This window comes from Psammomys obesus, unplaced genomic scaffold, assembly GCF_907164565.1.
Source record: "Psammomys obesus unplaced genomic scaffold, mPsaObe1.curated_primary_1811, whole genome shotgun sequence".
Classification (NCBI taxonomy): Eukaryota; Metazoa; Chordata; class Mammalia; order Rodentia; family Muridae; genus Psammomys; species Psammomys obesus.
Genome location: NW_026596152.1, coordinates 5857635 through 5870986, shown reverse-complemented (window position 1 = coordinate 5870986; position 13352 = coordinate 5857635). Strand labels below are relative to the sequence as shown.

Here is a 13352-nt window from a genome sequence, read left to right as displayed (position 1 = left end):
AAACCACATCCCTTTTGAGTACTTATTTATGAAAGATATAGTCTAGATAGATCCATCCTTTTTTCCTTCTTGAGTGCTTAAAAAAAAAAAGTTGCTGTACTGTGCTTAGCAAAATGTTTACTAGTTCAATGTTTCTGTGTTATTAGGTTCAGGAATATTAATCACGTACACGCTTTGCAATCAGTCTCCAGAGCTCTTGACCTTAGACTACTATCCATGGTTTAGTAATTCTCCATTCCTACTCTAACCAGATTTCCCCATCCTATGAGGGACAGGAGGTGACAAGGGTGACTTTTTTGGGAAGTCCTGTTTGGGCTGTCTCTTTCCAAGCACCTATTTGGGGTAGACTTTCTAAAATATGGATTCTTTTTGTGAGGTTTAGTAGCATTTGTTTTGGCCAAGCACAATCTGTAGAAATCTGAGAAAGTTTCCTAGGGGTCTATTTGCTCCCAGAGACAGGCCAGCCAGGAACTACCAAAGGCAGTCTGCTCTCTCTTCAGATTCAGGGCAAAATGTAAAATAAAGTAGTGATTATAGACAAGAAGGCAGGAACCCATCTCTCTGTTTTCAAGTCAGCACACACTCCTTACCTTGTCAGAGGGTTTGCTGTTTGCTTAAAGCCCAACATAAATTTGATCACATTTCTTTTACTGGGAAATTCCAACCATCTCTGGCCAGGTTTCCCAGCTTGTGCCGATCAAGAGCATTTTTCGTTCTGGAAGCAGGTTGGTCTAGCTGACTCCTCAGAGAACCTGGCATGCACAGGTGAGGAAAGGCATCTCAATTGTGTTGCTCATTCTGAGCTGTGCTCACCTACAGCCAGATCTTAAGGTGTATCAAGAGAGGGTTAATGTGGCATATCCTTCTATAAAATAAATTGTAATTTTTTTTTAAAGTTAAAAATAGAGAGCTGAGCACTATAGGTCAAATGCACAACTAGCCTTCCCCCCTCAAAGAAGAGTAAAATCACTTGGTTAAAACTTCCAAAGTGACAAACATGGGGGAAGCCTCCATCGTATAAGCAGAGGCATGGTTAGCACTAGGCATCTCAAAGTCTGAGGAGTGTGTGCCAGAAATAAGCCACTTGGGAGCGCAAATACTTGCAAAGCAATTGAGAGGATGTCTGCCAATTGGCTTTAAAGCAATCCAGGTGGCACGGTTAGGGAGGAGAGGGGGCCGGGTGGAGGTGGGGGAGCTCATAAATAAAACTGGCCATTGTTATGCATTCTTGAAGGAGATAGGAGATGCCTGAGATTTCAGTTGACATCTTTTCATCTTTTACGTTTGAAGCTTCCCACTTAACGTATACTTAGCAAGCAGTGTAGCTGGGGCAGGTAGTGGGAGAGGCACCCAGCACAAAGTGGATCCTTTCAGAACAAATGAAAAATAGATACCACAAATTTATGAAAACAAAACAGTCATTAAAATTAAAAATAAATGCAGACGAGGATGATGATGTTTGCATCTAAAGGGAAAGCAGGACTCTTCAGTGTAACTGATAGGTATTGACAGATGATGAGTTGAATGCTGGTACTTCACATCAATCCCCACTTGAAAAGTGAGTCTTAAAACGTAAAGTGGCTTTATGACTTAAGATGGATTGGAAGAAGAAGAAGAAGGAAAAAAAAAGCATGTAATTCAACCCATTGGAAGGGACCAACAAAGCACAGCTTAACAGGGATGGGGCATTATTAAGAAGCTAAAATGCAAATTGGAGAATTAGGAAAGGGGGTTTAACCAAGAAGGAATAAAGAAAGGCAGAATGCACAAAGTGTGCCAGGGAATGGAGGCAGAGCCGTGAGTACACACTAGGTGGGTTTTAGAAGAATTATAATTGCCCCCAAATCAACAGGAGACAAGAGAGAAGTTTAGCACAGAGCTGCACCCATACAGGAGAGAGGAAAGCCCCCGGAGACCACACCATCCTTTCTGCCTCCAGCACATACATTCTCGGGCCTGGATGGAAGTGATTTCCAGCAAACTCCAAAGGAACAGAAAAGAAACCAAGGCTTTAAGAACACGATAATCGGGTCATTTCTAACCATTACATACAAGCTTGAACCGCAGGAGCTGTACACGAATGAATGTATTTTGTGTTATAGAAGAGTCATTTCTGCTGTACTCAGGAGGCCTGTCCCTCTACCCCACCCCAAGGGTCCCAGTGGGGGAGTCTGAAATCCAGGCTAATACCAGACCTATGTGCTATGTGCTACCTTCCTTTTCCCTACATGCCCTGTACCTTTTGCATACAACTGCAGCATTAATGTTTGCTCCTATGCGCTGTGCCCTGACGCCCTGTCACTTTTCCTTTAGGGCCTCCATTGCACAGGAACTTTGAAAATGTGACAGCTGATTCGCTTTCCGAGTTAGCCAATAAGTGACTAATGGACAGATAGTGTATGCAACATGGATGGAGCGGACAGAGGAATGATCCGTGTCCTAGACAGACAGGGAGACCAGGGGACGGGGGCTTTTACAATGCTGTTAGGAATGGCATGCAATTTAAAAGTTACGGATTGTTTATTCCTGAAATTCCTGTGCAATAATTTTGGATTGTTCTTGGAGGCAGGCAACTGGAACTAGGGGGAAGTAAATCACGGACATAAGAAATGTTCATTTGAAATGATGCTTAAGAAGACGGGCTGGAGAGCTGGCTAAGTGCTGCCGAGCACGTGCTGCTGCTCTTTCCGGGGACCGGAGTTCGGCTCCCAGCTCAGGAGGCTTACAGTCCTCTCCAACTCCAGCTCTAGGAGATACGACGCCCTCTTCTGGTCACCAGAAGCACCTGCATTCATGCCTGCAAACCCACACAGAGACGCATAATTAAAAAGTAAAATCAATCCTCAAAAAGAACCCCTCTGTTATTGAGGGAATCCCTTTTGAGAGAAATTGATAGCTTCTGTGTGGAGGGCAATGACTTGGGATAGGCGCAAACAGTATGGCACCAGCCATTTGAAAGCACTGTAATTGTGTTTGTAAAGATGTAATTCACCTTCGCAACACACCGACTTTGAGTATTGTAGAAGAATAACAGTAACAGAGCCTTTATCCTGTGTCGGGGGCATTTTTTTAGCTCTTGAGGTGTATTGATTAATTGACACAAAAGCTGTATGACAGGGGCAGTGATTGTTCTGAGGCCCATGCTCAAGGAATGCAGAGCAGTCACCACCATCAGGCTATTCAGGAAGTCAGCGAGCCGCAACTGCAACCCACAGGGAAGAACCCAGATGGGGGGCTTCTTCAGCTCCTGGGGTCCAGAAGGGGACTTGGCTTACTCTCCAGGCTCTAACGTGCCTTCCCGCCTCCCGCAGGGACCTGATGCCCAGAACCCTCGAGGGACAGATCACCATGGAGAAGACGCCCAGCTACTTCGTGACCCGGGAGGCCCCCGCTCGCATCTCGGCCATGTCCAAGGACACCAAGCTCATCGTGGTGGTGCGCGACCCGGTGACCAGGGCCATCTCGGACTACACGCAGACGCTGTCCAAGCGGCCGGACATCCCCAGCTTCGAGAGCCTGACGTTCCGCAACCGCAGCGCGGGCCTCATCGACACGTCCTGGAGCGCCATCCAGATCGGCCTGTACGCCAAGCACCTGGAGCCCTGGCTGCGCCACTTCCCGCTGCGCCAGATGCTCTTCGTGAGCGGGGAGCGGCTGGTCAGCGACCCGGCCGGCGAGCTGCGCCGCGTGCAGGATTTCCTGGGCCTCAAGCGCATCATCACCGACAAGCACTTCTACTTCAACCAGACCAAGGGCTTCCCGTGCCTCAAGAAGGCGGAGGGCAGCGGCAAGCCGCACTGCCTGGGCAAGACCAAGGGCCGCGCGCACCCCGCCATCGCGCGCGAGGTGCTGCGGCAGCTGCGTGACTTTTACCGGCCCTTCAACCGCAAGTTCTACCAGATGACCGGCCGCGACTTCGGCTGGGATGGATAGTAGATATAATTTAAAAAGAAAAAAATATATATATATATATAAAAGTATAATATATTTTTGTACCAGTCGGTAGAGAAAAGACGGTTTAATATTTGTGTATTAAGTGTGTGTTGCAGTATTCCACCCCTCTATGGTCCCCATGGATAACCAGCACCAAACACGTGCATAGCGGAAAAGGAGATCTCACGTATTTAAGGAGCCTCATCTCTTCAGTGTGTTTATGTTCTGAACACTCATTCAGAAAGGCTAAATCAGCACCAGTACCCACTAACCTTGAAGCTGAAAATCCCCAGGGTGAACCTCTCTTTTTGTCAAGTACAGAAACCTGATAGACTTTGAGACCGGGCCTTCCGCTTTTCTCTCTCTCTCTCCTGGTCACTTTTCCCAGAAGTCACTTATCAGTTAGTGATACTCTGCATACGCACAGGGCAGGTTTCCCTTGTCTTTACAGGAATCATCATTTTCTGTTTTAGAGATAGGGGAAACTGAGTCTCAGGGAGGTTGAATGACTCACCTTAAAGCTGGATGGTGGATCCTGGGCAAAATCCTGCCTGCCACTTTTCCTCGATTTTATGACAACATCCCACCTTCCCTCCCCACCCCGGGGGGCGGGGGAAGCATAAGACACCTGGAGCTTTAGAAGACGCTCCGGAGTGATCCTGACAGGGCGGAGGGCGGGTCTATTACAGCAATCTGAGTTCCAGGCTGGCCTAGGCGCCCAGCTTCATTACATAACTGTATTCAAGGAAGTCACTGAGATGGGGACACAAGCTCTTGCCTCTTGGCTGATCAAAGCATGCTGAGACAGGGAAATCTGACCTATGGGCTGGTCATTTGAGTTAGAGAAATAACAGAATTCTTCTTTTGAAGGAAGATGAACAGATACAGCTAAGAGTATGGGAGAGTAGTGCTTACTGCTTGTTGATATGACTTTTTTTTTTTTTTAAGAAAAAGCTCTCTTCAATTAGAACTTACAAATACGAATTCCCTTTACCTTGTTTTAGAAACAGAATCTGCCTTCCTTTGTAGTATCTCATGTCTGAGCTCAGCTCCTTCCCTGATCCTCCAGTTTTCCCAGATTGAGGCCTAACACTCACTTTATCCACATTCTCCCCACTCCCATTTCCTTCTCATATGAATTATAGCCTGGTGCTCATTAATGTTTGGAAAATATTCTAAGAAACATGGTTGTGGGTAGAATGGTGGCTTCTCCTCTGCTCCTACCTCCCATCCTCTGTCTAAATGGCTCAAATGAATCAATAGTTTATTAAGAGCACTCCTTGCTCTCTGAGTGGATATTAACAAGATTAGCATTAATGGGAATTAAATTGGTTTAGCAAGGAGCACATATGCGCTGATCATATAAAACATTCATAATTACTCTGTCAGCAACATTTTATCACAGGTTTAAGACCAACAAGAACACATTTTCTATTCCATCAATATTTTCTTTATCTACTGAAATTTAAAGGGCCAGATACTCTAATATACTAAAACAATGTCCTGCTTTTCTCTGCTGTCAATCAAGAAAACTAAAGATTGTTTTATAATATGCTGGATGGCTGTGGGTTTGTCGCAGATGCTCCATCAAGGGTGTACACGAATCTCTTAAGAAAACTAATACTGGGTTAAAATGAAGTGAAAACATCATTTTAAGTTTCCCTATATTTTGTCATCTTCAGGATTATTTGATGATATTTCATTTATGGGAATTATGCCCTAAACTCAGGTTGCTTTTTCCACTTTGTCTCCTACACGTCTATGCCCTCGGTGTTCAGTGCCGCAGTCTGTTTTTAGTCAGGATGAGTCATCACCAGCAGCCACCAGAGACTCATTTTAAACCCTGCTCATCTTTTAATTTGTTCTGTTTGCGCTTCTGAGTCGGTTGTATTCCTCTCTCTGCCTGCCATTGTGCAAAAGCGGCTTGCACAAAAAAAAAAAAAAAAAAAAAAAAATCAGAATTGTATCTAACATCGGCACTCAGTAACCTTTTTTTCCCATGGAAGAGATAATAAAAGAACAAAATTGAGTGTGAAGGATCTCTTGCAAGTAGATGTTTTTGTTCATACTATTTAAGAAAAGAATGGAGAGTCCTCCAGGCAAACATTCAAACTGGTAAGAGTCCCTAAAGGTGTCTAAAGATTTGAATCTGTGTAAGGAGCAAGACTGGGGCTCTCTCTGTCTTGCTGAATTTCAGTGTGCAGAGCTCATTCCCGCTGTGAATGGAATCGCCTGTCCCTTATGTTGTCCTTTTAGCTACTCCAAACAGCAGGCTTTGATCTCAGGGGGAACTCTTGGCCTCTCCTTCCTTAAAGCCTTCTCCGCAAAGCCACGCCCATCACCCCTGAGCTTTTCTTTGGGCTGCAGCATTGTCTAGGATAGCAGCTCCAGGCTGAAACCTTTTCTTCCTGGAGCATGGGTATAGCATAAAATAATATTACTCAGCACATGAGGGCCATTGATTTTATTCCAATACTGGAGTTAATAAGCTTCTAGAAAATAAATATTTATTGTTCTACAAGAGCTAATTACACTATAATTTTTTTGTAGGATCTTCAACCTTAAAATAACTACAATGATGAGGTGGTTCAATTCTCAATCTTGCATTCAAATAGTGGGTTTAGAAACACAGATGCACCTGTAAATACCAAACTTGCAATTTTACAGCTGTCAATGGGATGAGTTTCTCCTAACATCCTTGTCTGTTATGCCAGATGAGTCATATCTAAGTGAAACCTGTCACCCACAAATGGGTCTGGAAAATAGTCACAGCGCAGATACCCTCTTCAGAAGCTGAGAGCAATTACTGCTCTTTCAGAGGACCTGAGCACTAACACTGAAAATCACTGAGCACTAACACTTGTAAGTCCAGTCCAGGTGATCCAGTGTGCTCTTTTACCTTCTGGAAGTACTGTGTGTGTGTGTGTGTGTGTGTGTGTGTGTGTGTGTGTGTGTGTGTATGTGTGTGTGTATGTGTTTGCACACACAGAGAACCTTTCAAAAATTAAATAATATCATTTTACTATAAACAGCAACTCTCCACTCTCATAGCATTGCTTTATAGATGAGGAAATTAAGATTTAAGAGTCTGGTCCTCAACAAGAGATTGCTTACTATTCCATGGTGATATCCAGAGGCCATTTTTGTTGTGCCCAGAGGTAAGAGCTACTGCTATCTCAAGGGTAGATGTCAATGGCACTAAATATCCTGTACTTCCCAGGTGAACCTTCCAGACAAAGAATGGTGCCAACCAAGACGCCCATCATGCTGAGGTTCCTGGCTTAACAGTCAGTCAGTCATAAGGTCAGTGTGTCTCTATGAGCCAAGTGTCATCGTTACATTTGTTCTGGTGCTTGTCTAATAGTTCCTCAGCCACTCTTGCGGCATTTCTGTTGAAACTTGTAGTGAGGAGATCCACATTTGATGCCCTTTGCCAGGAGAAGTAGTAAAGAGAACGGAACTGGGCTTTCACAGTTACAGCCTCCATGGCAGTTTCTCCCAAATGGATAATCATATTTCCTCGAAGTAGAATTGGTAAACTTCAGGCGGGGGAAAATGGCCCAACAAAACAGGCATTCTCAAGGTCAAATATTATAGTTTCAACTTGTGTACATAATGCCATGATAGTATTTCTTGTCTTATGACAGAACAAAGTGCCAGAGATAAAGAAATACCCCTACTTTCTCCGTTCAGACAGATGTGATTCAGTTGCCAATGCCTCAGGCAATAGCATAGGGGGCAGGGAAAGTCCTGTGGCCTCAAAGCATAGACACCCAGAATGTTGTGTTTTCTTATTATAGATCCAGGAGAAAGCAGCCATGGTTCTAAAAAAATAGGGCAAGTGTCACTGATACTCAGTTCCACGCAAACCTGTCTAAAAATTCACTCCAATTCTACAGCATCAAAGAAGAATAGGACTTCACCATCCCGAACCTCAAGCCCCTTTGGGAAACATCAGTGTTACTATAGTATCCCTGGCCCTTGAAACATCATCATCAACATGTAGACACATCTGTATTCAGTCCCAGCCATGTGGAAGGAGAACATGAATAGAAAAATATGGGCTTGTTTGTTATATAATGGAGTCGTGAGATGGTGGGCCTTCCCTTTAAGGCCTGACGAAAGATGGGTCTGGGGAAATGATGAGACACTGCAACATCTTGAATGAAGTGATAACATAATGAAGTTTAGCTGTTCTGGGAGGTAACAAAACTAAAAGTAAAAATTGCTTCTAATATCTGGAGCCATTGTGAGATATTAGGCAATATAAGTATGTTTGGGGTGATAACTCAATTATTTTAGTTTAGTTTCCATATGCTGGTGGTATTCTTTTAATAGCCGTATACTCAACAACTTCTTTCCCCCTGGTTTTACTGTCAAATAAAGTCACAGTCAATGGGGAATACAACCTCTTGGGTCCTTTTTTCTCCCCACATGTCTGGGTGTGGTAGTCTAGTGCTTTCGAGAACTGGGTGTGAGAAGCTTCCGCCCTTGCTTAGCTCTGCTGGGCAGAACTTGAGGAGGCTGTATTTCTCACTTGGGGCCAGCTTTTGTCACTTCACGTGCTGACAAACTATAGTCCATGTGCTCCCGGTACCTCTCAGTGTGAGTTTATACTACACCTGGAATGTCTGTCAGCCCTGGAATCTTGTCTTTGTTGGGAATGATGCAATTTTTTGCTCCCTCCCATATTTGCTCCCTCCCCCCACCTCCTATTTCCATGTGTGCATCTCTGCCTGGTGCCTTTTCCAACCTCATGTTGCTGGTGTGACTGATCTTTGGTTCCTGACTCTACTGACCTTTCCAAATGAACATACTCAAGGATGTTCACCTTTGGTTGCTGGATCCTAGAGAAATAGTGTAGTCTACCTTGAACAACTGTTGTCAGCTTCAGTTCTCAGGAAGCAATGAGTATGCCCAATGTCAACACCTAGGAAGGTGCAGGTGCCTCTGTCACGCAAGTGCTTTCATTACTAGAAAATGTCCCAACCTTCAACTGTGCTGGTTTGAAGCTTCCTCATGGAAGAAGCTTTCTTCCTCCCTCTGATAACATGAAATACAAGAATAGCAGCAGCTTTGGCCTCAACAGTATGGGGTCCTCCAAGGGCTGAGCTGGCCCTTCTGCACCTACTCATAAATCCTGGTCCCTCTCAGAGTCCTGGGCCCCTGTTGCTTGATGAGGCCATTAATTAAAAGTTCAACATCAAGAGGATGACCATTGATAAGCCCTCGCTACAGTCAATGAGTGCAGAGAGCACTGGAAATGTGTCTCTTCCACTAGCCTCGTCTACCATTATTTTTCCTTCCCACTGAGGTTGCAAATCTCTCACACGCAGTCACAGTGCCCACTGTCAGTCTCCCACCTCATCTCCAGTATTTACCCCTTGGTGTCTTACCAATCTGGTATCCCCTGCTCATGCCCACTCTGTCTATGAAGTCCCACTTAATTATTTGACTCTGTCCCCATTTTCTCAACCCAATCTTTGTCCATTCTTTTGAGACCTTTGTCTATGCTTCTGTATCTGTAATGTTTCCTAGGAAACTGAAGCTGCTCTAGGTCTGTCCCTGTCAGTCCATCATCTCCATGAGGGTTATGGCTTCCCACGTGCTGTTGAGTCTGGGGATGAGAATGACAGCGAACAATGTAACAACATCCCTTAGTTTATGTGGCACTCCATGCCTTCATCTACCTAGATAGCTTTGCTTACCTGAGAAACATGTTTTCATTTAACCTCTTTGGGGAAGGAAGGGTCACTGAGATAGAGTTTCACTCTGTAGCCCAGGATGGCCTTAAACTTGCAGCAGTTCTCCTGCCTCAGCCTTGCAAGGGCTAGGATTTCAAGCCTTTATATCATGCCTGCTTTCACCTCCTCTTTTTAATGACATGCTTCGGACTCTACCATCTCCTTCTGCCCTAAAGATGAAACAATCTTATTTATGCATTTGCTTAGCCAGCAATGGTAAAGTCAACTGAATTACTCAGTATTGCAAAGTCTCCATTTCTTATTAGAGAATCAAAACAACAAAGACAACCAACCCCACCAGCAGGACATGTTGGAAGATATAACATGCTGTTTGTTTCTAGGTATTTTTTATCTTATACATGTGGGTGTTTTGGCTATGTGCATATATATATACATCATATATGTAACAAGGATGCCATAAGAGGACATTGGATTCCCTGGAACTAGAGATACATATAATTGTTACCTACCATGTAGATTCTGGGAATCAAAACAGTGTCCTTCATAAGACCAGCCAGTGTTTTCAATGGCTGAGCCATCTCTCCAACCTCTGGAATTATTTTTGAATGGGGCTGTCAGCAGTCACTACTTTGATTCCATTTTTTAAAATGAACGCTTTCTATCACTGTTTTTCCTTATAGGCTCTGGAAACTATGGCCAGAATTTGCTGTTATTCATGGATATCAATGTTAGGCAATGCAGCGCATACCTGTAATCTCAGAACTCAGGAGACTGGTGCTGAACAAACACAAGCTTGAAGCCAGCTAGGCTACAGAATAAGAACTGTCTCAGGAGAAACAATAAATCTACCCTTTCACCCACAAAGCCACCAAATTATCTGTGCCACATAGCCACCAAATCCTTCTTTCTTCTCCTAATCTATCCCATTGTCATGGTAAGAGAATACGTCATTGCTTTTGAGTTGTGCAACTGTATGTCACTTCCCTCATTCTCAGATATCCTGACATTAACCCAGCCCTGAGCTCTGGGGACCTGCTTTCTTTCCCTGCTTCTGAAATAATTCTGTGAGACAGACTCAGCAAGGACACTGTTAACAACAGCTTCTAAATAGAGGCTCTCCTGATCAATCAATTTTTCCCCTTTAATGTACAGATTGCCCCCGCAACCACCTTGAATAGTAAAGCTCTCATCTCTTTGATCTGGTCCAGACAGGCTGCTTTTCCTTTGATATGTTATTTTCTGTAACTTCTCATGCTCTTCTGCCTCTTTTGCCCTTTCCACTTTTGCAGAAGAAGGGGTAGGGCCTTTCTACAGAGAACTCACCATTTAGGAATGGGGAATCTGCTTCCTGCCTGTGATCAGCCACTCCTGTATCTTCTGAATCTAGGGTTTGTTGGCAGGTGGTGGGGAAAGCAGAAAAGACTGCTTTCTGAGCAGGAACTGGATCAGCCTGGATTTGTGGGAAATTACTCTGATTCTGGAGGCATTTTCTAAACTCCCATTCATCTTCTAGACTTTATAATTTTTAATGAATACACATATAATTAATATATAATATAATATATAATATACATATAATTAATTGTGCTAACTACATTGGCAATGTTGTCTTAGAACCATTATTTCCATTCATTTCTAGTCTGAACCTATTACCCCCAAACAGAAACCCCTTACTCACTAACCATTAACTTCCCACTCTCTCCGCTGCCTGCCCCTGGTGACACTATGCTACTTTAAGTCTCTGTGGGTGGTAACTGTAGACACTCGTGTGAGCAGAATAGTGTGACAGGAAGCTCTTTGTAGCTGCTGTATTTCCCCCAGCGCAAGTATGTCAAGCTTTCTTCACACTGGAACAGGTCTCAGGATTCCTTTCCTTATAGGAAGAATAGTATTTCATAACATAAATACACACATACAGAGATAGGTGCCATGCCCTCTTTTTTTTTTTTTTCATTCACTGACCAGCACAGTAGGTCTGCTTCTACCCTGTGGCAGCTGGGAGTATAAGGCTGCTGTGACCACTGCACACAGTCACCTAGTGGGCAGCCTGGCTTCAGTTTTCTGAGTGCACACCTCTGAATGGAATTGGCTGCAGCATGTGGTGACTGACTGCGTAACTTTTAAAAGAACTTCTACGTATCTTCCTATGACGATGACAACGTTCTGCAGTCCTGCCAGCAACGTAGGAAAGGCCCGCCTGTGCATAGTCACCAATGGTTATTTTCTGTTTGCTTTTGCAAACTGATATCCCATTAGGGTGTAAAGGGAAAGAGCCCCTTTGATTCCCACCCTTCTCCTTGCCTTTACACCCTCTCGGCTCCTTTATAGTGGCACCTGGACCTGCTTCTCCCTCTGTTGGCCTTTCATGCCTTCCTTGCTCTCCTTGTCCTTACTGTTTCTGTCAGTCTTTGCTTCCACAGCAGGAACCATCTAGTCTCCTCTTCTCCAGTTATTTCCCTTGTCTGCTCCCAAACTTTTCATACCTTGAAATGCTCACCATCTATTCTTAAAGCATGGTCTGGCTTCAGCTGGATGGATTCTGATTTGCCTATCTTTCATGATCTGGAAGATGACTCACTTGTTCTTTCTCAAAATACCTTCACACTTGTGCCCAGCCTTCCAGAGAGACCGCATTCTGTCTCCTCTGGATTGGAGGTCCTCATTTTTTTTTCAAGTAATCCTCCTACCTGCACCAAAGCTGTGATAAGCCATCTATGCTTTCATGTATCAACCAAAACCTTATGAGTTCTGGAGTCCAAATCCTCCATTTTTATGTCTGAAGTAACCCATACAAACAGCCCCTGTTTGCTACTTAATCATAATTCTCTCTTTAAATGAAAGAACACACAACAGCGAACACAAGCTTGCTTGAGAGAATCACATGAGTAAAAGCATATACAACCATGTTTCATTGGTTTTCATTTCACAAAATACAAGTATCCCTAGATGCTCGCTGCTGTGTCGGTGAGAAGGATGCTATGGAAACGAATTTAGGAGCATCTAGTGGTCAGAGACCAACCTTCCCAGGATGGGCTGCAAAGGCCCAAGCCTTAAATGGGCAGCCATATCCAGAGAAGCCCCACTACCTTCCATAGTTTGCACAAATTCTGAAACAGTGGTCCCCCGTGCACAAGAAATATGTTCCCAGAACCCAGACGAACACCTGCAACTGGATAGGACCATACCTTACACATGCTGTATTTTCCTATACATACAATCAGGCATGTGATTAAGTTCAGTTTATAAATTAGACACAGTAAGACACTCGTTGCTAAAATGGAGCAATGATACGGACAGGTATATACCTAGGCCCATCTCTTTTAGTGTATTCACAGGGCCTACCAGCAGCCTTCTCTCCATCTACCAAGGCAGGAAAGCAGACTGGATGGTAGCCTTGTATCTGAAGCCACCCAAATACCTGCAGCCCTCTCCCTAGGGCTTGAAGGCTTAGTGGTCTCTTCTTTAGTCAAGCTAGGCAGTTGTTCCAATGCCTGTGACTCATGTAATGGACAAATGCATTATTCCTCTGGTCTGAATATACTGCTTGCAGGAGCTTAAAAGAGAATTCTTCACAGTGTTCTCTGACTTTCTTATTCTCAGACTTGCTCTCTGAGGTTTCAAGTACCCACCAAATATAGTCTTAACATGTTACATGGAAAATTCTAGAAATTTGCATTCACAAGTCCTAAATCACACACCATCTTTGAAGCAAAA

The 13352-nt window shown here is 44.1% G+C and overlaps 1 protein-coding gene across 1 annotated transcript in view; it reads left to right on the top strand.

Moving 5' to 3' along the window:
* The window catches only part of Hs3st3a1 (heparan sulfate-glucosamine 3-sulfotransferase 3A1), a 91412-nt gene extending 85443 nt beyond the window's left edge, over nt 1-5969 (top strand). The window contains exon 2 of the mRNA XM_055594258.1: nt 3312-5969. Coding sequence (XP_055450233.1) covers nt 3312-3933 — 622 coding nt within the window. The 3' untranslated portion in view covers nt 3934-5969. The remainder of the gene's footprint in view (nt 1-3311) is intronic.
* Nucleotides 5970-13352: the final 7383 nt, after the last annotated feature.